Raw genomic sequence first — 21,315 nt, 5'->3', positions numbered from 1 at the left:
ATGATATACCAGTTGTTCTCAGAGGCTACAGTCCTGCAGATCAAATCAAGAGTTGGGCAGGAAGGCTCTACATCCCCCGAAACCAGGGCACAATCAGAGCTAGATCCCAGGCCACCCAGTGGGGAGCCCTGTCCCACTCACAGTAATGAGGCTGGTAAGAGCGGACTTGTGGGTAAAATGGAAGTCCTCCAGGTCCTTGATGCTTTTGATGGCATTGGTGACCTGCACAACACTCTTCATGAAGGCCATTTTGAGGCTGACGTCCTATGCCCAGAGGAAGAATGTGAGGGAGAATCTGTTTGTGAAGGACTCACAAGAGCCCTGAGCCCCCCCCCCCCATCTCCTGAATCCTTCCCCTTCTCTGAAGAAGGCTCCACAACAGGAGTTCTCTGAGTGACAGCCCCCTCACCTGTTCGTTCTTCAACCACAGTGAACCGAGTAATTAAAATGGCCACAGTGGTTATTTGTATGTTCTGTGTATCTTCTCATGGTTCATGTCTGTGTGCATGTGAAGACATGGTACATGTGTATGTGTTTGTGCATGCGTATGTGTGTGTATGTGTATGTATGTGTTTGTGTGTGTGGAAGTTAGAGGTCAGTGTTGAGTATCTTCCTCAATCACTCTCTATTTTATTTTTTGAGACAGGGTCTCAATCTGGTCAGACAGGAGGGATGGGCCTAGCTCCACGCCCTCAGCACTAAGATTACAGATCTTTGCTGCCGTGCTGGGTTTTCACATGGGTGCCGGGGATTTGAACTTGGGCCATCATGCTTGTGTGGCAAGCACTTTCAATGGCCGAGTCATCTCCCCGCCTCCCACTCTATGTATCTTATCACAACTTTGAAAAATAAATTCCTCCTCTTTCACCTACATTACCATTCCAAGAAATTACCCCATGTTTTTGTGTCTTTTTGAAGACAGCCCACTTTTCTCCTACATGAACATGAGCAGGCCAGAGGTGAGGGTGAGAGAGTTGGAGCATATGGGAAGAATTGGGGCTCACTTTGTACTTCTGGGGAGCCATGGTCACCTGCAGCACTCAGGTGTTCCCCAGAGGATGACCAAGTAGGACCCCCAGATGTCTCCCGAGAGTAGTGTCCCGTGCGCAGTGCAGGCTGACTCTCCACCACAGTAGTTTAAGAAGGAGCCCAGATGTGTATGTGGGCTACCTGGCAGCTGCTGGAGTAGTGGTGGATGATCTTAGCAGTGATGGGGCTGTCCACGTGGGTGAGGAGCATTTGGGGGTGGCAGTAGGAGGAGACACAGCCGTACATCACCATAAGGGCACTCTTCACAGTCTCTCGCCTCCAGGGGTGGTCCTTCTGCAGAAGAGTGAAAGAGAATAAGGGCCTGGGGAGGTGGTGCAGAGGCTATAACGCTGGTTACCCAAGTGTGAAGACTGGGGTTTAGAGTCCCAGAATGCACACAAATTCTGGGTCGGTGTGACAGCCCCATTGTAATTCTAGCCTCAGGCAGGAACAAGGGATTCCCCAGAGCAAGCTGGCTGGTAAGGTTAGCCATATCAGCCAGCTATGGCTTTGACTGAGAGATCCGTTTCCATGAATAAACAGAAAAGTGGATGAGGATCGAGATAGGGTCTCCACATGCATGCACACACATGTGTACCTTCATATGCACACCCCCACACATATGCCTCTGAGAGGATGACAGAGTTGCAGCCATCTTAGAGAAGGGTCAAACTGGGGGCAGCAGGCCCTGGGAAACCCACCAGAGAATGTGCTGCCCCTAGACCCAGACAATCAAGAGCCACATAAAAAACGAGTTCCAGATATTTCCTCTCATAACCTAAAGAACATGATATACCATAGCTGTCAGAGGGAGCAAATTTCCTGCAGATAAGAAATGGGATGTCTAACTGTCAGAGAAAATGGGTCTCAATGGCATAAACTGCTAGAGCATATGGCCATTTCCTTGCAGCTGCAACTCTCCAATCAGTTCAAACCAAACATCTCTAACCTGAAGTAACACCAATCCTGAGCCTGTAACTATATGGAACTGGAATTCCCCCAGATCCCCTACCCTAACCATTATAAAAACCCTGCTTGATTGCCACTCAGGGTCTCTCCTGCTCAGCTGCTGTGTCAGATGGATGGAGAGATCCGGGTTTAAACTTGTAGAAAAAGACTCTTTGCTTTTGCATTTGGATCAGTCTCTTGGTGGTCTCTGGGGAACTCTGGGCAAAACACCTCTACATGTGCAAACATGCATATGTCCATATTCATACCACACACACACACATGAAAAAGGGGGGAAAGTAAAAAGAGAAGGACCACCAGGGGGCAGGGAGTGCTCAGCTTGACACTAGGAGGGAGCAGGCACTGCACTGGCTGTGTAGGGCACGGTCTCCGATTGAAGAAGCTGTTAAGTCAATACAGGGGCTAAAGCACTCATTGATTTCCTCCAGCACTTATACACTAGTGGTTTATTGGGCACAAATTTCACACCAGGCACTGGGCTAGAAGGACTGAACCAGGCTGACCAGGATCTACCCACCCTGGGGAGCTTCAGTCCTGGGACACATGCCAGGACCACCCATTGGCTGTGAGAGGAGGCTGGCATGGATGTCCCTAAGCAGAGACTAGCTGCACTTAGGCAGCTGAGCAGGAGCCATCCCATCCTGAGGGGGCTGGCTAAGCATTAGATAGGGGTTAAGAGTGCTGACTCTTCTCCCAGAGGGCCTGAGTTCAATTCCCAACACCCACATGGCAGCTCACACCTGTCTGAAACTCCAGTTTCAGGGGACCCTGACACCCATAGCAAAAACACAAATGCACATAAAAATAAAATAAAACATATTTTTAAAAAGATAAATACTATTAAGAGCAGTTAAAATCACCATTGTGACAATGACGAGTTCATTAAGCTCTTGTGTTAAGTGTTCCTTCTGAAGTTCAACTTGCCGTAAAGAGGGGACAGCAGGGGGATGGGCAATTTAACTCCCCAGTTGGTAGTTGTTGGGCTCAGCCTTGTGTCTTTGGCTGCCTTGAGATAAAGGACTGCCAGTCAAGCAGCAGGCTGGACCTCACACCAGAACTGCCCGTTGGGGATGCTCTGCAGGTGTCTTGGGGAAGCTGCATGACCATCTCAGTTGCTCCACCTCCCACAGGTGTGGCCCCAGCCATGAACGACTCAAGCAGCCTACTCCAGTTGTGCCCCACAAGATCTTTGCTTCTCCCCCGGGAGGACTGCCCTGAGGCCTGAGATCAAGCCTTAGAGTGAGGAGCCTTACCCTCCAGGCACCGATCTGCCAGGACTGCTCTGATTCCTGGATCCTCTCCTCAAAGTCGTGAAGCACATTCAGCACCGTCTTTACCTGGCCCCGGGCACACAGGCCAAAGCACAGGATGACACCCTGCAGGGAAGGCCAGCCGGGGTGAGTGCAGGGGGCGCAGAGATATTTATGTAAGCACACACACGCAGGTGCATAAACCCAAATGCTCCCCAGATCACAGAAGATTGCAGATAAGAGGGGCGGAGCATCTCCTCACCTCCCGGTCAAAGTCGTTGCTATAGTCTGTCTTGTACAGCAGCTCCAGTAAGAGCACCTCCACCCTGTCAGCCTCCAGGCCCATGCCTAAGGTGAAGCCCAAGGCCCTGTACAGAAAGCCCTGGAGAGGTGGCAAGGAGGAAAGACCTCAGGCCTTTCTACTCCCAGACTCCCGCAGGGGATGTGTGTGTGTGTGTGTGTGTGTGTGTGTGTGTGTGTGTGTGTGTACGTGCGTGCGCTATTTGGGAGCACTTGATACATGCTCCTGATTTTTTTTTTTAAAGAAAGAGGTATTTATATGCATTTATATCCTTTAAAATAAATATTCAGTTTGTTTTGGGAAGTCAGATTATATAAGGGCAGGCATATTATACATCTTAATAGTGGAGGCCAAGTCCTTTCGTATACAAGTTCAATCAAATATGTTCTCATCCACAAATCCAGCTACTTCCTGACATGAGATAACACCAGCAAGAAGTGGAATATCCTTGCTTCCTTGTGTCACTATGAGGGGATGGCAGTTTCGGGTCTTGGTGGAAGTGATGTTGAGTCTGGAGAGACACTGAAGGGGCCACCATCTCAACTCAATCCATGAACATGGGATGCTTTCTAACTACCAAGATCCTCTCTGATCTCTTTCAACTATTTTTTTTATGGTTTTACAAGGAAAGAACAAGAAAAAAAATATTTTACAAAAAAAAAATGCACATGTGACCATGAACTATGGAATGTGGGAGACAAACAAAAGAGATTTTAAAAGAACCTAAAACAAACAAACAACACTGGACTAGATCATTTCCTCTCCTTCTGGTAGTCATGGGGCCACCTGATCTGATGTAAACATCACAAACCTCTCCCATTCCTGGAGGCTACTCCCCGCCTGAACTATGAGGTCCCTGTGAGGACAAACCTTTTCCACAGACGGGCTGTCGAAGGTCTCAATCTGGTTGTTCAGCTCTTTGCTGAGGCGCAGGCTCCAGCTGGTGCCACGGGTCTTCTTGAGGGAGTTTCTCAGAAACTAGGAAATAGAAGACTGGTGGGCAGAGGCAAGTGACCCCAGCCTTGCTCTCAGTGGGGTTCTGGGAGACCCTGAATATGGCCTTGCTCTTTCTGGGCCACTTTCTCTAAATCTCAGGGACATTTAGACGGGTCTGAAGCATGGCTGTGGCTTTAGGGGCCACAGGTCAGGGCTGTCCTGGAAAAGCAGGTTTTCCCTGCTGCTTTCCCAGGCACTTGGCTCGCTCAGTTCTCCTTTCCTGGTGCACACAGACATGGGAGCCATCTTGCTAAGTCTGCTCTGATAGGGGAAACATGTTCTTTACAGGACCCTAGACTTGTCCACATGTCAACCTCATGTTGACATGTCACAATGCCCTCCCACGTGTTCCTTCACTTCTCCATTCCTCTGGCCTCAGACGACAGTTCACCCCTTTACCTGAATTAACTTATCCTCCCAGGCCTTCTGGTTCCAGGTGAACTCAGTGTGTTCTGCAGGAGAATAGGCGTGGTCTCACAGGCTGCCCTCTTCTTCTGCTCCCCGTGGGTAAGCCTCCTGGCCCCAGTATCTGAGGCCTTCCATGAATGAGCTCATCACATTCAGTATTTCCCTTCCCACCTACCCAAGGCAGGCATCCAGTTCTTAAGACCAAAGGAGGTCTGTTCAGGTCCACCAGACCCTGGGTTCCTGTTATTCAAGTCACACGACTAGTGAGAGCCCCTGCCCACACACAGAGTGGCTACCTCACCTTCCAGGTACTGGACCAGCAGTGGGATCTCCTGTTCCCACATGTCAGCCATGGAGGGAGCAATGCTCTGGCTCAGGGTCCTCAGGAGGTTGAGCATGGCAATCCCACGACCTTCTCCTTTGTAGGGTGATGACATCAGCACCTGGAGGGGTCCAGGAAGTCAGTGGAGCGGGGTGTGTGTGTGTATGTGTGTGTCAGGCATCTACTCCCTATTTGGGAGTTACTGTCTCCCTTGTAAAGAGGAAACTAAGCAGGGCCCCAGGATTTCCAGCATAGAAAGGCCCTGTAGAGGACACTGTGGGAAGGAAGGGCATGAGAGGCCAGACCTGGGTTCCTCCTTGACCTTGAAACTTAATGGAGCATTGATTAGTGCCCACAGGACTGAGCCTTCCTTGGGGCAGATAGGCTGTGGGTGGTGCTCTTGACATAGGAATCTGAGAGCAGATCCTGGCCAGGTCCCCTGACAGCTGAGCACACTGTCTCTAGTGTACCATCTCAAGGACAGCATGACCTGGGGACACTGTTATGCCCAATATCCAGCGTCCTTTTTGCATCCCTGCTCCCTCCTCCCTCTGGAGCACTGAGAAGCTCAAGGAAGAGGTGTCACTGTGCATGGATGCCCCAGGCTGGAGCATGTCAGCCACTCACCAGGAGACGGGCCAGAAGCTTCTGGGGTGCAGGCAGGTCCACTGAGGAAGCAAGAGGAACCCCAAATGAGGATGTGATGCCTCACCCATGCAAGACATATCCTATATCCCCCAAGGGAGACACCTTTGAAGGTGATCTCCCGGAATTATTACTATTACTCTCACCCCAGGTAAAGACTGGGTCTGCCCTGGGGATTTTCTTATGAAGAACATCATTGGCTCCTTCCAGAAAGAAGAGAAATGTTGGTTCATGGGCCTGGTCTAGATGATGTGTTTCAGGATGTGAGGTTTACTTTTGAATGGGCATGCCAGGGCAATATTGTGTCTCCTACTGTACACCTCGACCTCTCTCCTGCTAGCAATAACTTGACCCCCGCCCTGTCCCCCTCCTGTCCAGTCTGCAAGCTTTGGGAACCAGCTGAACCCTGGAAAACAAAGCAACAACACTCAGATGGGCGGACAAAGGAGCAGCAAGGGCTGGGCTGCTGCGGGTGTAGAGACCTGGGAGAGTCCGGGTTGAAAGGTCGCAGCCATGTGGGTCACTCAGACAGCAGGCCCTGCTCTTTGTCATCCTGGGATGGGAAAGATCCCCCTGAAGTCCCTAGTCATGCCTGACCCTGTGAAGCCCCAGGCTGTGAGAGCAGCCCCTGGACCAGAAGTGGTAGGGAGGTGGGAGAACAGTGACATGATGTAGCTGGGCCTGGTCACTTGAGAGCTTGTGTTGACAGTGAACCACAGTAGGGTCAGTTGATGGAAGAGTTGATTGGGATCCTACAGTTCCTCGAGATGACTCAGGGAAGCTGGGCAGGGCAAAGACCCATAAAGGCCACAACTAGAGCGATCTGGAAAGGTGGGGATGTGATGAATGGGCTACCAAGAGGGAGTCTGCAGGCTTTTAACCCCTCTCCAGACATGGCAGGGAGGATTCTGGACCTTTCCTGGAGAAGGGAAAATTTGGTTGATAAAGACACTGTGAGAAGGATCACAAAGAGCCAGTGCACCTGCCCCTTGTGACTAGTTGACCTGGGGTGCCACCCACCATGCTTGCTCTTTCCAGCCATTCCAGCCTCTGTATCTTTGCCATGAATCTGGTTCTCTGCCAGGTTCGTGAGACTGATACAGATGGGGGTCAATGCCTCTGTGTAGTCCGTTTCCATGATGTAACAGAGGAGCCTCACCCAGAACTCCTGGGGCAGGGATGGGGAGAGAGGGACCCAGGATTAGTTAGAGGTATCCTATGCCCCCCCCCCCAGTATTAGCCAGGCTCCACCCAGGCTAAAACCCTGTAGACTCCCTCCTGGTAGCTGTGGTAGGTATGGGCCCTATCTGTAATCTATCTAAAATACTCACAGGCTCAGCCCTCAAATGACTTTCCTGCCCACTGTGGACTTTTTCAAAGGCATCCAGATGGCATCCACCCGGCCTTGGTAGCCTCGTATCCAGTCTACATCCAGTACATCCTTTGACTAGGGCCTTCCTCTAGGTCCCAGATTCTCTGAATTGCTAACTAGTCAGGTAATCCACCGGCGCTTGCCAGTTGTGATACTTGGGTTTATTGATCAATTTGTTGGGGCAAGTGTACCCACTTATTAAACCAAATACTAGTCCAGCCTGACTCTGCACACATCACATAGCTGTGATGAAAGTCCAATCCATAAAGAAGATTGTCCTTGAATGCAGGCAGTTGAAAGGCCTGAAGAGCAGAACACTTCAGAAAAAGAAATTTTGCCACAAAATGAAAGCTTTCTCCACTGCCTACAACTCTACGTGCACCCTGCAGCTTGCACCCTGCAGCTTGCACCCTGCAGCTTGCACCTTCCAGCTTGCACCCTGCAGCTTGCACCCTCCAGCTTGCACCCTCCAGCTTGCACCCTCCAGCTTGCACCCTGCAGCTTGCACCCTGCAGCTTGCACCCTCCAGCTTGCACCCTCCAGCCTGCACCCTCTAGCTCATATCTCCGGTTGCCACTAGATAGGAAGCATCCGCCTATGGCTTTACTTCGTGGACAATCATTCATTCCTTTCTTGATGCTGTCATGATATTTTTTTCCCCTGCCTTGTTGCTGTGTCTCATCTGGTACACTTATTTCTCCTGAAACCTGGGGCCCCTGAGGTCATATCGAGCTTGAACTTACTGAACTGTAGAATGTCCCCCAAAGGAACTTTAAAATTATGGGCATACTTCTGGCAAAAAGGCAAATGCTACAGACTGAGACCTACTGTGCACCAGCCACTGCTCTAGCCACTGGGGGTTCAGAGATGGAGAATAGCTAGGTTCCTCTACCAGCCTTCAAAATGTGGCCAGGAGCCATAATCATGGCTACGGTAGCCCACTGGGTGGGAGGTGAACTCACGTTGGTCATGCCACTGATAGAAGAAGTTATGATCTTCACAGTATCCATGGTTACTTTGTGGACCATCTTCTCTTCCAAGTCCCTCTGATAAAAGCATTCCCGGCGGTTTGTCTAGAAGACAGAACCAAGACATTCCTGCAGGTGGGGGCTGGCCATGGTCTCAGGGGTAGTCTACTTTGCTCCCTGCCCAGACACTGGGTCCTAGGATGTTAAGGGCTGTGCCCGGGCCTCGTGCCTGGGAGACTGCACAAGTCCAGTCCATACCTGCAGGGTAACTATGAACCCACACAGGTCCAAACAGGTATTCAGCAAGGTGTTCTTTGCTCAGCACTTGATAATCCATTTCTAAAGTGCAGTGGAGTGAGTGTTAGGGCCACTCACCAGCTTGTAGGTAGATAAGGTGAGCTGCACAGACACATATTTCAGACCCCAGCCTTTGATCTTTTCCTGGAAGCCTGACAGAACCAGCTGGCCAATGATTCGTAGAATGGCCATCCGTACCTGTGGGGACAGGGTGGGGACAGCTGAGGAGGGCCATAGAGATCTGCATCTAATAATCTTGTGACACGAGATACCTGGGAACTGTGGGTGCTCTTGCTTGGAAGAGATTCCAGGGGATACCTGGCTACTCTCCATTCTGGCCATCACCCCTTTCCTCATAGACATCTTCATCCCATTCTCACATTAGTGGCTTGGTCTTGGCAGCCTCGGGTGGGAACCCCATTTTTCCCTCCCATCTCCCCCAGGCACACAGTAAAACACACTATGATAGGGGTTTACCTATAAAAATCACAAAACTAGTAATTACGTGGCTTCCAGATTTTGAAGACAGCTCGGTTTAAATTTATTCCCAACACACATGCCCCACTCCGTGCTCCTTAGAGCGTCTGTGACCATCTCTGCCCTGGCGCTGCTTTCCCAGCCCCAGCAGCATTCCAAGCTAGCTGTGGCTGCCCTGCAGCCCAGGACTGTGGTATTTGGCTAGCTAAGGGTGTGTTGGGAAGAATGTCCTCAAGTTACTTTTCTCACAAGCAGTAAAGACTACTACACAAACTCTGTGTGTCCAGTGACCTTTCCTCCCTGCAAGGCAGAGTCTGAGCATACTGCTTTGAAAATCCCTGGTCCTAGATAAGGAGCGTCTCAGCGATAGACCAGCAGCTCTCACTGGCTCAATTTTGCCTTGTCTCCACTCAGGGCTATTCCATCTGAGGCCTCCACCCTCAGCCCTAGCTACCCTGGCAGGGTCCCCTTCCTATTACCTTAGACCGAGTGTCAGAAAGAGTGTTCTTGACCACCCGGATGGCCAGGTAGATGGTCTTGATGTTCATTTTTGGCTCTGAAAGAGAAAGACCAGCCTGGGGAACTATGGCTCAGGAAGACATCAGGTGTCTTGTCCCTGACACAAACCACATTCAATTCCCTCTCACAGACCAGTCTTAGAGTCACTGTCTTAGAACTCTCATGGTTCTCCCCGAACACAGACTTCTCTTCCCAGAACCACATTCACATCCATGCACGCACACGTGGAGGTCAGAGGTGCTTACCCTATGTCTACCTCTATCACTCTCCATCTTTTTTTTTTTTTTTTTGAGGTAGGATCTCTCACTGAACTTTGAGTTCAGTTCATCTAAGCTGGCTGACCAATGAGTTCCAGGGATCCACTTGTTTCTGACCCCCATCCCCAGTGTGGGTTATAGACATAAGCTGCTACAATCAGCTTTTTACAGGAGTGTTGTGTTGTGGAACAATCTTTTTGTACACTGTGAAAATGTGTTGCTCTCATTGGTTTAATAAAGAGCTAAATAGCCAATAGCTAGGCAGGAGTAGATTAGGTGGGACTTGCAGACAGGGGAGAGCTCACTGGGATCAAGAAGGGTGTAGTCACCAGGAGATGCAGGGAGAAGCAGGATGAACATACCATGCTGAAGAAAGGTACTGCTACATGGTAGAATGTTGATAAGAAATATGGGTTAATTTAAGTTGTAAGAGCTAGTTAGTAACAAGCCCAAGCTATGGGCCGAGCATTTACAATTAATATTAAGTCTCTGTGTGGCTATTTGGTAGATGGCTTGTGAGACAGAAAAGCCTGCCTACAGTGTTGGGGGTCTGAACACAGGTAGTCATGCTTGGATGACAAGCACTTTACCCATGGATCCATTGCCACAGTCTCCATCTAGGCTACTCTAATGTTTTACTTTAGTGCAATGATTTAATGGATATCTGAGTCCAATAAATTATCTTTGGGTAATTATTGCCTTGAGACATTTGTCAAAAAGATTGTTAAACCCAAGGTTTGGTCCCTATCCAACTAAGCACCCAGAATTGTTTAGCAATTTGAACCCATCGCTGAAGTGTGAGGAACTGGTTTCTCGTGGCCTCTGGCTAGTAACAAGCAAATCCAGTCCCCAAACAATTTGTGTAATAATGGTTTGTTTGGTTATTTTATTTTTATTTTATGTGTGTGAGCATTTTGCCTGAATGAATGTCTGCACATGGTATATATGTGGTGCCTGCAAAGGTCAGAAGAAGGTGTTGAAGGTAAATGCTAATTCTGTGGACTTGGGGTTATACCTGTGAGGTTGAGGCCAACCTTACAACCAGCCTCCAGGAGAGTTGGAGGTCAGTTGCAGGATTCAGGCTAACTGTGAAAATCAAGCTCAGAGGGCAGAGACATGGAAGGGCCACAGTGCTGGTTACATTCAAGGTTGAGAAATACAAAGCAATCAAGAGACTTGGCCCACTCAACGGTGACTAGAGAAATAGGACAGAGAGCCAGTGTCTCGGACAGGAGTGCCACTGCCTCGCCCCCTGCGCTCTGCCCATGGTGCCTGTCCACTCCAGCTGGCTCACCATCTGCGCTCACCACTGCCCTGATGAGGGCCAGTGTCCCCACACGAATAGCCTCCTTGCTCATCTCCACCTGGCTGAAGAAGAACTTCATCAGCTCCTTGGGGTAGGAGTGGGCTGCAGGGCAGAAGGAACAGTCAGTCAGGGCTGACGGGCTCTGCCTCAATTCCTGCCTTCAGCAAGGGGCTGGGCCTCCCCAGGTCCCTGCAGACCTCACCCAGGGCTATGAAACAGTGCACGATCTCCATCAGGTTTTGACTGCTGAACTGCTGCTGAACTGGGGCTTTGGTGCACACCTAGGGAGCAGTGTGCAGGGAGAGTTAGGGGCTTGCAGGGCACTGGCCACATGGGCAGTCCAGCCAGATATGCCTGCATGCCAGCAGGATACAGTGGGGAGGGGAAACCCATGCCCTGTGCAGTTTCCTGCTGACTGCCTTGGGGGATGCCCTCATGTCCTCACCTGGATATGCAGCTCTGTGAAAATGGGGTGTAGCAGCATCGGAGGGATGGGGGTGTTGGTGGTAACTGATGCTTCTAGAATCTGCCTCAAGACCTGCAAAAAAGGTGGGCAGAAGGCTGCAGGTGACTGTTCCACTCTGGTTCCTTGCTACTCGGCAGGCCACTGAGTTACGATACTGATTCTCCGGGCCCACCCCAACCCCACACCAGATGACTGGATGCAGAGGCTCAGTTTCTACCAGAAGGATTGGATCTGACCTTACATTCCCACCAGCCTTGGATGACTCCTGTGCTCAATAAACTTTGAGTGTGCTCTGGGCCATTGAGAAGGCATTTAAGGATCTTTCCACTTCTCGTGTTCACTGGTGTGTGTGTGTGTGTGTGTGTGTGTGTGTGTGTGTGTGTGTGTGACTCTAAGTCTATTCTTCATCCACAGTGATATTCACAGGTGGCTCCCTTGATCTTTACTGTTCGTTTCTGCTCCTTGCTTTTACAGTAAAGGCCTGTGTCCTGCCCATTTGTTTCCATATTTCATTGTGCCCCAGCCCAGGCCAGGCCTCCACTCAGCCCCTGCAAAATCTCTCTTGGGTCCCAGAATTGCACAAATACCAGGGAATAGAACACTGAAGTCTAAAAACCAGAAGCAACATTTCTTAAAAAACATTGCAGGAAAAGAAAATCTGATGAGCTAGGGCTGCAGAGAATAATTTGACTCTGGAGCCCTGAGGAAGGGCTCCAGGCTCCTTTTTATAGCCAAAGGTTATACAAGGGCAGAGGGTACATACTGAGATTCATGGCATTGCAGGCGTCTCAGTGTCTCGGGACTTGAGCTAGCACTATCCGAGCCCTCCTGAGATGGAGGGGGATCCAGGATTTATGACTTCTGATTACTGGGCGTTAGTTTAAAATGTTTACATAGTCGTGGGTTCACTTAAAATGCCTTTCCCCTGCCTGGGAGAATGCAGGGAAAAGGGTCCAAGAGGCCATCAGTCCTAAGACACTCAGGAATATGTGTATAGGCTACAAGTGTACAATTTTGTCTTCATATTCCTGGGCTCTTCAGTCTCCACTTCACACACGGTCGTGAACTCATTCCACCCAGAGCTCTAGGCTATGCCCTTTTACTTAGAAATAAAGTCTCTTTGGGTATAACTGCTTAAGGGTCTAAACAGCCCAAGGGTCTTAGTTACAGTAACCCTAAAAATCTAAAGGAAAGCCATGCCCCACCCCACCCCACCCCCATGGCCTCCTGGACCATTTGAGATCCTTCAACCTGGAATGATAGCTTATCTGTGATAGTATCATGTCCCCCAGTGCCATGTAGGGCACAGGCGTCGGGCCTGCTGGCACCCTGTGGACCCTTGAAGATCAGGGTTTCTTCAGTCTGGTCCTCACCTGTGTGATGAAGAGGGCCTCCAGGCCACCCTGAAACTCGGCCAGCAGCAGGGGGATATAGTCATACACCTGTTCCCGCAGGTCATCGTTGGGCAGGAGAAGGCTCAGCATGGGCCTTAGGGACTTGATGACCCCCAGTTTCACCTGCATAGAAAGTGAGGTCCCAGAGTCCTGGCCCCAGAGTCACAGCAAGGCCAGGGTCTTAGCCACTCAAACACTCTCCAGCATCATACAGTGTCCAGGCCTCACCCTAAAGCCCCACCGTGGTTAATGCAGTGGGGCCAGACTATCAGATGTGAGTCCCACCCGTAAGTCAATTGACCTTGGCAGATGCTAAACCTTTCTGTGACTCATTTTCCTTGTTTGTAAAGTGGTCTTGCCTCAGAGAGTTGGTATGAACACGGTGTTCATAGACAAGACATCCAAAGGTCACCTGGAATGGAGCAAGTGCCCTCAGATCTCGAGACCTCATCTGAAAACTCTCTGTGGGCCGTGGCCAAGGTCTAGCCCTTGGAGCAAGCCTCCAGAGTCCACTCCATCCAGCATCCACAGAGTGCCAGGGTCTCTGGTGCTTCAGGAATGAGGCTGAACCCTGAAGCTCTGCAGCACCTTGTGAATGTGACACAGGGAATGCAGGGGCCTCCGAGCACAGCAGGTCTCACCTCGAGGTCCTGGTGGCGCAGCCACACTGTCACAAAGTATCGGTACATTGGGAAGAGCTTCACGGCAAACTGGTCCTCGGTCATCACGGGGTACAGACTGTCCTCCAGGTGCCGCAGGTAAAACTGCACGGTCTCACAGAACGTCTCCATGGCTGGCAGCAGCGGGACAGGAGGTGGGACCAGAGGGGTAGGGGTTGGGGCCACTCTTCCCGTGCTCACCTTTGGGTTACTGAGCCCCCTCCTCTGCTCTGCTCACCCTGGGCAGCCCCCCCCCCCCATTCTGTATGTCCATGGAAGCACTGAGCACACAGGTATGCCTACACCCTTCCTCTTGGGGCTGCAGAGTCAGAGCGGTGTCATAACCCCGTGATGTCAATAAGGGCAGGGGCAAAGACGCAGCACCTTCTTTTTCTTAGGCATCAGGGGTTTGGGCCCCAACTAGTGTCAAATACCCAAATCACTGGGCCAGATGGCCAGATGTAACTAGCCTCCAAGGACGTCCTCCCTGCCTGTTCCTATGCCGTCAGTCACCCTTCTCTGAAATGCCTAAGCACAGAGCATGCTACACTGAGTCACAGCTAGGACCATGGTCTTCTAAAGTGTACCTACAAGCCTCAGCCACCTGCCTCCAAGGGATCAGACCACAGGCTGTACTGGTTAGGGTTTATCAACTTAACACAAGCTGGAGTCATCTGGGAAGAGGGAACCTCAAATGATAAAATGCCTCCATCAGATTGGCCTGTAGGCGTGTGGGGGGTGGGGTGGGGGCTGGGGAGCATTTTATTGATTACCAATTGATGTGGGAGGGCCCAGCCTCTTATGGGAAGTGTCATCCTGGGGCAGGTGGTCCTTGGTTGTATAACAAAGCAGGCTGAGCAATTCATGGGGAACAAGCTAAGAAGCAGCCTTCCTCCATGGCCTCTAGTTTCTGCCTCCATGTTCCTGCCCTGACTTCCCTTCACAATGGACGGCAAGTTGTAAGCTGAAATAAACCCTTTCCTCCTCAAGTGGCTTTTGGCCATGGTGTTTATTTACCACAGCAACAGAAACCAAATGGTGTGAACCAAACTAAGTAAGAGACTGAGCAGCCACTGGGGTTGGAAACAACACCCCTCTCATTCAACACACCCTCTTCATATCCCTTACCCCCTTTCTTCCGCTCCTACCCTGTTAAAGCTCGACCCACAGGCCCAAATGGGACACGCACCACTACAGATCACCTGGCGTATCTTGGCTTCGTTGGCAAGTCTCAACATCGTGAACATGGTAGCCAAGGTAATGCCCATGTACGGCATGAACTCAAACACTGTAGGACATTGAGAGGCCACAGGGAAAAGGTGAGAAGGGAGAAGGCAGAGAGGGTGACCCTGCCACCTACCGCCTTCACACTCTACAGTCTACCAGGAAACCCTTTACCGTGGCTGAGATGACAGGAAATAGGCTGAGGTCAGTCATGGCTGAAAAGAGTGAATTTAAAACAAGAGCAGGAGAAAAGTATGAGACGGGGAGCAGGAAAGAGTGGAGGGACCGAGGAGGGGGCCAGGAGCCACACCGATGCAGAAAGAAAGGGAGGGTCCTGGCCAGGGAGCATGTCTGTCTCACCGGCATATGTCTGAGAAGACCCAGCGTTGTCTATTCTTGGATGGATGCTGGCAGATGTGGTGGGGATCCACAGAGAAATACAGCAGACAGGACTTATAGACATGGAGAGAGTCCCGTGGTGGACCCCAGAATCTAGACCCTTCCTTCCCTCCAAACCAGGCCCCTTCACTCAAGATGAGAGCACTCTTCCACACTTCCTCAGATTCTATATTAAAATTATGTTTCTAATAATTAACTCATTCTCCACTCCCCTCCCTAGCTGGGTCCCACTTCTAGGTCTTTTAGTGTTAGTATCTCTAGGTCTGGGCCCTCCTGTGCCCCTGGACCATCCGGTTAGTAGCTCCTTTTCCCCTCAACTCCCAGCCAGGCTTCCATTCCCAGCATGCCAGGCAATGTTCCCCCTCCTCCAACTGTCCCCTCTAAAGAAGTGGCCATGTGTGGTACCCTGGCCTTCTCTGGACTACAGGTGGCTCTGACTTACAGTGGCCTGACTTCACAGTGATGCAAATGCTATCTGCCCTCAGTAGAGGCCTTGCTTCCACCTTCCATGTTGGACCTTTTCCTATGAGTGATGTAGACACCCCTCCTTCACAGCCCTAAGCAACCTGCCCTATAGAGAAAGACTACGCTCAGCCCACCGTGTGGCTAAGCCAGGATGTTGGCACATCAAACGGGCTCAGTGCATCTTAACTAAGGATATTTTCATCTTTCATGGGTCCATCTGAATGTAGTCCCATTGTAAATTGAGGAGCATCTGTACTGCTCTTCTCCCAGACCCTGATACCATCCCAGGGTGCTCTTGGGATGCCTCCTAAGCCGCTGCTACATTGGGGCTTCTCCAGGCTGAGACCCTCTTATTCTCTGAGTGACAGTGGTTTTGAATCCCACCTGCAATCCAAAGCCACAGAAAGGCCACAGCCAGACCTGATCTCTGACCTCTTCAGACAGAAATTGCGTTCCCTCCTGGACTCTCTGTTGACCTCTCTCAAAACCAGATCATTCCTTGAACACTCAAACTCGCTCCTTGTATTTCTAGTCTCGGGAGTGATTCTCTACACCCCAATGCCCAATTCCTTCACTGCTCCATTCAGAACAGTGGCAAGTCCCATCAACAAGGACTCACTCACAGCTGTCCACTACCTAGTGACTATGTCCCAGCCGAAGCACTGCCTTCTCCCACTGGGTACCTCCCACCCTTTTCCATCTACACAGTGGCCAGAGTTTTTCCCCTGGAACCCAAATTCCATCAGATCCTACAGCTTAGCAACCTTTGCTAGCTTACTGTGCCTTTAATGAAGCCTAGAGTCCTGGGGATTCTGGTCCTGCCTGCGTCCCTCACCTAATGCCCATATCCTTACTCTGTACTTCTCCATCCTTCAGAGAAACCAAGTTCTTTCTTGTCCCATATCCTTTGCACATGGTATTCTCAACAAGTGGAGTGTTCTCTTCCGTCATGTTCTCCACACACATGCCTTTCTCCCATCTTCCCGTCTCAGCTAGAATACGGCTATCTTACTAAAAGCCTGCCCTCTGCTGGTCTCAGCCAGCTTGACGGCCATCTTCACAGCTGCCATCTCGTAAATGTTTCTTTTCTCCTTTCTTTGCTTGTGGACCCATAACCACATGTGTCCCACGGGAACCACATGTGTTTTCCTCATCACTGTGACCCAACATCCACCACAGGCACATCTGGGCCAAGAGCTCAGTGTGTTTCCGTAGGTGGACAGAAGAAGGAGAAAATAAACCGAGAAATGGAGGTAGAGAGACAGAAAATTGTGTGTGTGTGTGTGTGTGTGTGTGTGTGTGTGTGTGTGTGTGTGGAGAGAGAGAGAGAGAGAGAGAGAGAGAGAGAGAGAGAGAGAGAGAGAGAGAGAAAGAAAGAAAGAAAACAAAGAAAGGGAGAGTGAGAAACAGAAACGGAATCTTAGTGGTGAGAACTAGGCACAGATGGGAGTCACAGAGGAAGAGAAACAGAGGGGTGGAGCCAGAAACAGACAAACTGAAGAGCTGGGGGGGGGGGGGGGCGTGCCTAGGCCAACCTGAACCAGCCAGGGACCGGGGTAGGGATCTCAGATCCTTACCATTGCCATTGGCCAGCTTGGCCAAGGTGACGATGACAAACTCGTCCGTGAGGTTGAGGGGCTTAAGATGATGCTGCAGTTCATACATGACCAAGCTGAAGTGGTTTCGGGACAGAGCCACCAGAGTCTCACTGGCCACCTCAGCTGTCTCGAAACCCTCCATCTGCAGGGGACGAGAGAGACACCACTACCACCCTCCTGGCTCCCTTAGGCTCAGTCTGTCTCAGTCCCATGAGACAGCCTGGGCCAGGCTTAGCTGAAGTCCAATTCCTGGGCCTGCAGAAGGAAGGCATGGTAGAAACCAGGCCCCACTACCTCTGTGATATCTCTCATCTGCTTGGAGGCGATGGCCACCAGCCTCTGTATGCAGCGCTCCTCCATCTCCCCTTCCTGTTGGATGATCTCCTGCAGGATGTTGTAGATGTTCACCTTGCGCTGGGTAGAAATCTGGAAACAAGCATGGCAGGTGACAGGAGGGGTGGAGCCTTCCCCCAGCACCACCACCTCCACTCCCTGCCTCTCCTCCCTTCTTCAGTCCACCTAGAAGAGGGATCTGCCCTTCTCCAGCCATCTTGTCTCAGATCTCCACCCCTCCATCTCCAGTCCTTCCCAATTCTGCCCACTCATCCAACACTCCTTGCCCCTAAGATTTGCAAATTATTTCTCTTGGCTCAGTCAATATTCAGCCAGGCAGGTGTCATACGGTCAACACAACGTCTTTACACACTAAACACTATCAGGCTTGAGAGCCAAAGGGGCAGGCTCACCCTGCCCTTGGCCCTGGTCAAGGACTCAAGACAGGCAACATCTTTCTTTCTCTCCTGCAACTTCTATGTAGACAGCATTTAGCACCACATAAGGTAACCTGATTTAAGATGGGTTGGACAGATGGCTTGTGTTCCTAAGACCATATTTGGGTAATTACATTTGAGAATGACTTTTATTGTATGCATGTAGGGGAAGGGCATGTGTGCATGTGTGCATATGTGCGTGAATGTGTATGGAGACCAGGGGACAGCCTTAGATGTTGTTCTTCAAATGCGGTTCACTTTGTTTTTGTTTGTTTGTTGTTTTTTAAACAGTGTCTCTCACTGGCCTGGAGCTATTCCATAGGCTAGACTCGCTTCCCCATCCAGACCCAGAGATTCTCCTGTCTCTGTCTCCTGATTGCTGAGATTATAAATTCATACCACCATGCCAAGCTTTTTTTTAATGTGAGTTCTGAGGATTAAACTCAGGCTTCTGTTTTTACAAGGCAAGCACTTTACTGGCTGAGCTCTCTTGCCAGCCTGATGGCCCGTATTCAATCAGGTATGACGAGCCACTTGTAAGGAGTAAGGGTGATTTTATATGCAGCTTCCGGAGTCTAGGTGTTGAACTCTGAACACAGAGAAACAATGAGATCATAGTAACTGCTCAGTAAGTACTTCATGGCTGTAGACCTCAGCCATGAAGTCCTCAGCCTTTGTAATTATTATCATTGCCCCTTAAGTAGCCTTTTGAGACATTTTCCTGTGTCCCTGGCCCACAAACCTTTCAAAATCAAGGTATAATGTATATGCATTATGTGCAATTTGCACATTATACATAAAGAACATGAAAGGCCAGTAAATAATCATGTTTTCTTTCCTGTGCTTTCTGATGCTCTGAGATCTGGGGATGACTAATAATATAGAGCCTTCCCCTCGCAGCAGTAGCCAGCTCCTAGAATTAGTTCACCGGTTGCCTGTATGCACGCCTTTTGAGGTAGAAAACAAAATCTATTATAGACTGACTTGGATTCCCTCAAAATCTGTATGTTGATGTAATACAGTTGAATGGCTTTTGGAGAAAGGCCTTTGGGAGGCAGTTGGGATTTAATGAGATCAGAAGGGTGGGGCCCTAATCCGGATGGACTGTTGTCTGTGTGGAGAAACTGGTGCTCCCTGCCCCACCTCTCTCCATAGAAGAAAAACCATGAAGATGGTGTCAGACAGCTGTCAGAAAGGCAGGAAGAGCTTCAGCAGAAGCCTGATCTGGGGGTACCTTGGCTATGGCCTTCTAGGAGGCAGAACTGAAAGAAAATCTATTTCTGGGGTTTCACCACACCGATTATGGTCCTCTGACAACTTGAGCAGACAGCAACACCAGGTAATCCTGAGACCAGTGTCCCCAGTCAGGTGACTCCCAATCCTGCCACACCAGACACACAGATGCCTCTCAAACATGAAATCCCTAACCCCAATGGCCCCAAGGCATGAGTGTCTCTTTTGCCACCCATCTCTGGATCATGGCCCCTAACACTGTGTCCATGGTGGTTGAAAAGGTATGCTGAATGGTAGGTGGACTCCCAGGCATCTAGAGGTACCTGGACTAAGAAGAGGTGTTGAGGGGAGGGTGTCTTTACCTTTGGCACCTGCAGGCAACGGATGAGAGCATTCATCACCACACAGGGGTGAGTGGTAGCCTTCTCTGTGATTATCACTGAAGCCAAGGTCTTCCGCATGTCCAGGCCTGGCCCTGTGGTGTCTGTCTTTGCTGATTCACTGTCCATGATGTTCAGGAGGTTGGTGACTTGGAAGAATGTACCTGATACAAAGATGGTGTAGGTGTGATATTGAGTGGCCAAGAGGGACCACTGATATGGTGATGTGATTGACTTCCTTACCATCATCCTCTGGCTCTAGGGTTCCAAGATGCTCTGTTTCCCCCAACACATCTTCATTCAACTCGGTGGCTGCTTCTTCCATGTCTCCTCGAGCTCCTTCTAGATGGATGAGATAAATACTGAGCATAGCAATACTCCCTTAGATGACCTCCAATGAGTTCACAGGCTTTTTGAAATTTTCCCTTCAGTGTGGGCAGCACCTAGGCTCTATTTGAACCAATAGAATAAGGCAAAGGGAACAGGATGTCCCATCTTGACTGGGCTATATTAGATGCAATGTTTGTAGGAAGTCCCACCTTTGAATTGGTGGCATTGTTGGCAAAGGTGATGGGACTTGACCTCTAGGGTCATATTACTCACATGGGACTCTTCACAGACTAGAAAAAGACACTTTGCCACCATTGAAAGGAAAGAGCTGTGATGCTTGCTGTCTATGGTATGAAACTGGGGTTACCAGTCCTGTAACTACAGGAACTGAATTCTGGCAGCAATCACATGCACTGGGAAGAGGCCCTTAAACTCCAGAAAGGAAAGTAGCCCTGCCAACAACTTGGCTGCAACCTCTAAGACCATGAACAGTAGACCCAGGTAAGCCACACCCAGATTCCTGCCCACACAGAAACTGGCCATTAAGGTAGTTATACTTTGTCACACAGCAAGAGATTAATTCATATGCTTGGAAAAGAATGACCCTCCCCCTTCTCTGGATATCAGAAATTTGGGACTACAGAACTCAATCTGCTCACTAACTTCAAGGGCTGTTCAACATCCACAATTTCTTAATGAGTGACAAGCCAGCACAGATGTCTACATGAAGGACTAAAGCGTCCACATCCTTCCTTCTCCAGCTCTAGTTCCTCAACCTTCAACTCCAAATAGCTTTTTAGAGGATTCCCAGGACCTAAATACTGGCCTTGTCTCGAAGTCCTCTTCTGGGCAGAACAAAAATGTTGGCTGAGGAAGATCTCTGCTCTTTGTCTAGTATGTACCAGTGAAAATATGACCAGTGACAGGACCCGCTAGCCACCACAGAGTGTGAGGCTCCTCCATGGTAATCCTCATGAGGAACAGGACTCCTGGCAGGACAGGAAGTTTCATTAGAACCATCACCGTTAGATCCCAGACCCTTGGAACTTTGAGAGCCAACTGCCTCCCTGGGGCGCTATCAACCAGAGCTTTGGGCTAAAATCAAAGCTCCACATCAACTTGCCATTAAACGTGTCTGTACCCAGAGGTGTGTGCTGATGTATGGTTGCCTGTTTGGGAAAGGGAAATCATTAGTGGGGGTTATAACCGAGGATCAAAGAGGTGGAGGTAGAGCCAGTATAGAAAGGTGCAGTCGAGGCAGATGGAAGGGAGAGAAAAGGA

The 21,315-nt window shown here is 50.1% G+C and overlaps 1 protein-coding gene across 4 annotated transcripts in view; it reads right to left on the bottom strand.

The window, feature by feature from the left end:
- Nucleotides 1-21,080, bottom strand: part of Mroh2a (maestro heat like repeat family member 2A) — a 37,947-nt gene extending 16,867 nt beyond the window's left edge. For all 4 annotated transcript variants that reach the window (XM_059278008.1, XM_059278007.1, XM_059278006.1 and 1 more), the window contains exons 1-23: nucleotides 20,861-21,080; nucleotides 19,948-20,046; nucleotides 19,687-19,868; nucleotides 17,616-17,747; nucleotides 17,301-17,463; nucleotides 14,825-14,923; nucleotides 13,618-13,769; nucleotides 12,956-13,099; nucleotides 11,562-11,654; nucleotides 11,319-11,397; nucleotides 11,105-11,218; nucleotides 9,514-9,590; nucleotides 8,636-8,755; nucleotides 8,255-8,365; nucleotides 6,941-7,088; nucleotides 5,903-5,943; nucleotides 5,255-5,396; nucleotides 4,945-4,997; nucleotides 4,420-4,527; nucleotides 3,511-3,630; nucleotides 3,252-3,374; nucleotides 1,171-1,323; nucleotides 142-264 (exon numbers count right to left, since the gene is read on the bottom strand). In XM_059278008.1, coding sequence (XP_059133991.1) covers nucleotides 142-264; nucleotides 1,171-1,323; nucleotides 3,252-3,374; nucleotides 3,511-3,630; nucleotides 4,420-4,527; nucleotides 4,945-4,997; nucleotides 5,255-5,396; nucleotides 5,903-5,943; nucleotides 6,941-7,088; nucleotides 8,255-8,365; nucleotides 8,636-8,755; nucleotides 9,514-9,590; nucleotides 11,105-11,218; nucleotides 11,319-11,397; nucleotides 11,562-11,654; nucleotides 12,956-13,099; nucleotides 13,618-13,769; nucleotides 14,825-14,923; nucleotides 17,301-17,463; nucleotides 17,616-17,747; nucleotides 19,687-19,868; nucleotides 19,948-20,029 — 2,559 coding nt within the window. In that variant the 5' untranslated portion in view covers nucleotides 20,030-20,046; nucleotides 20,861-21,080. The remainder of the gene's footprint in view (nucleotides 1-141; nucleotides 265-1,170; nucleotides 1,324-3,251; nucleotides 3,375-3,510; nucleotides 3,631-4,419; nucleotides 4,528-4,944; nucleotides 4,998-5,254; nucleotides 5,397-5,902; nucleotides 5,944-6,940; nucleotides 7,089-8,254; nucleotides 8,366-8,635; nucleotides 8,756-9,513; nucleotides 9,591-11,104; nucleotides 11,219-11,318; nucleotides 11,398-11,561; nucleotides 11,655-12,955; nucleotides 13,100-13,617; nucleotides 13,770-14,824; nucleotides 14,924-17,300; nucleotides 17,464-17,615; nucleotides 17,748-19,686; nucleotides 19,869-19,947; nucleotides 20,047-20,860) is intronic.
- Between the last annotated feature and the right edge of the window lie 235 nt (nucleotides 21,081-21,315).

This window comes from Peromyscus eremicus, chromosome 13 (assembly GCF_949786415.1).
Source record: "Peromyscus eremicus chromosome 13, PerEre_H2_v1, whole genome shotgun sequence".
Lineage (NCBI taxonomy): Eukaryota > Metazoa > Chordata > Mammalia > Rodentia > Cricetidae > Peromyscus > Peromyscus eremicus.
The sequence above is the reverse complement of the archived record's forward strand: the minus strand, read 5'-3'. Positions and strand labels throughout refer to the sequence as shown.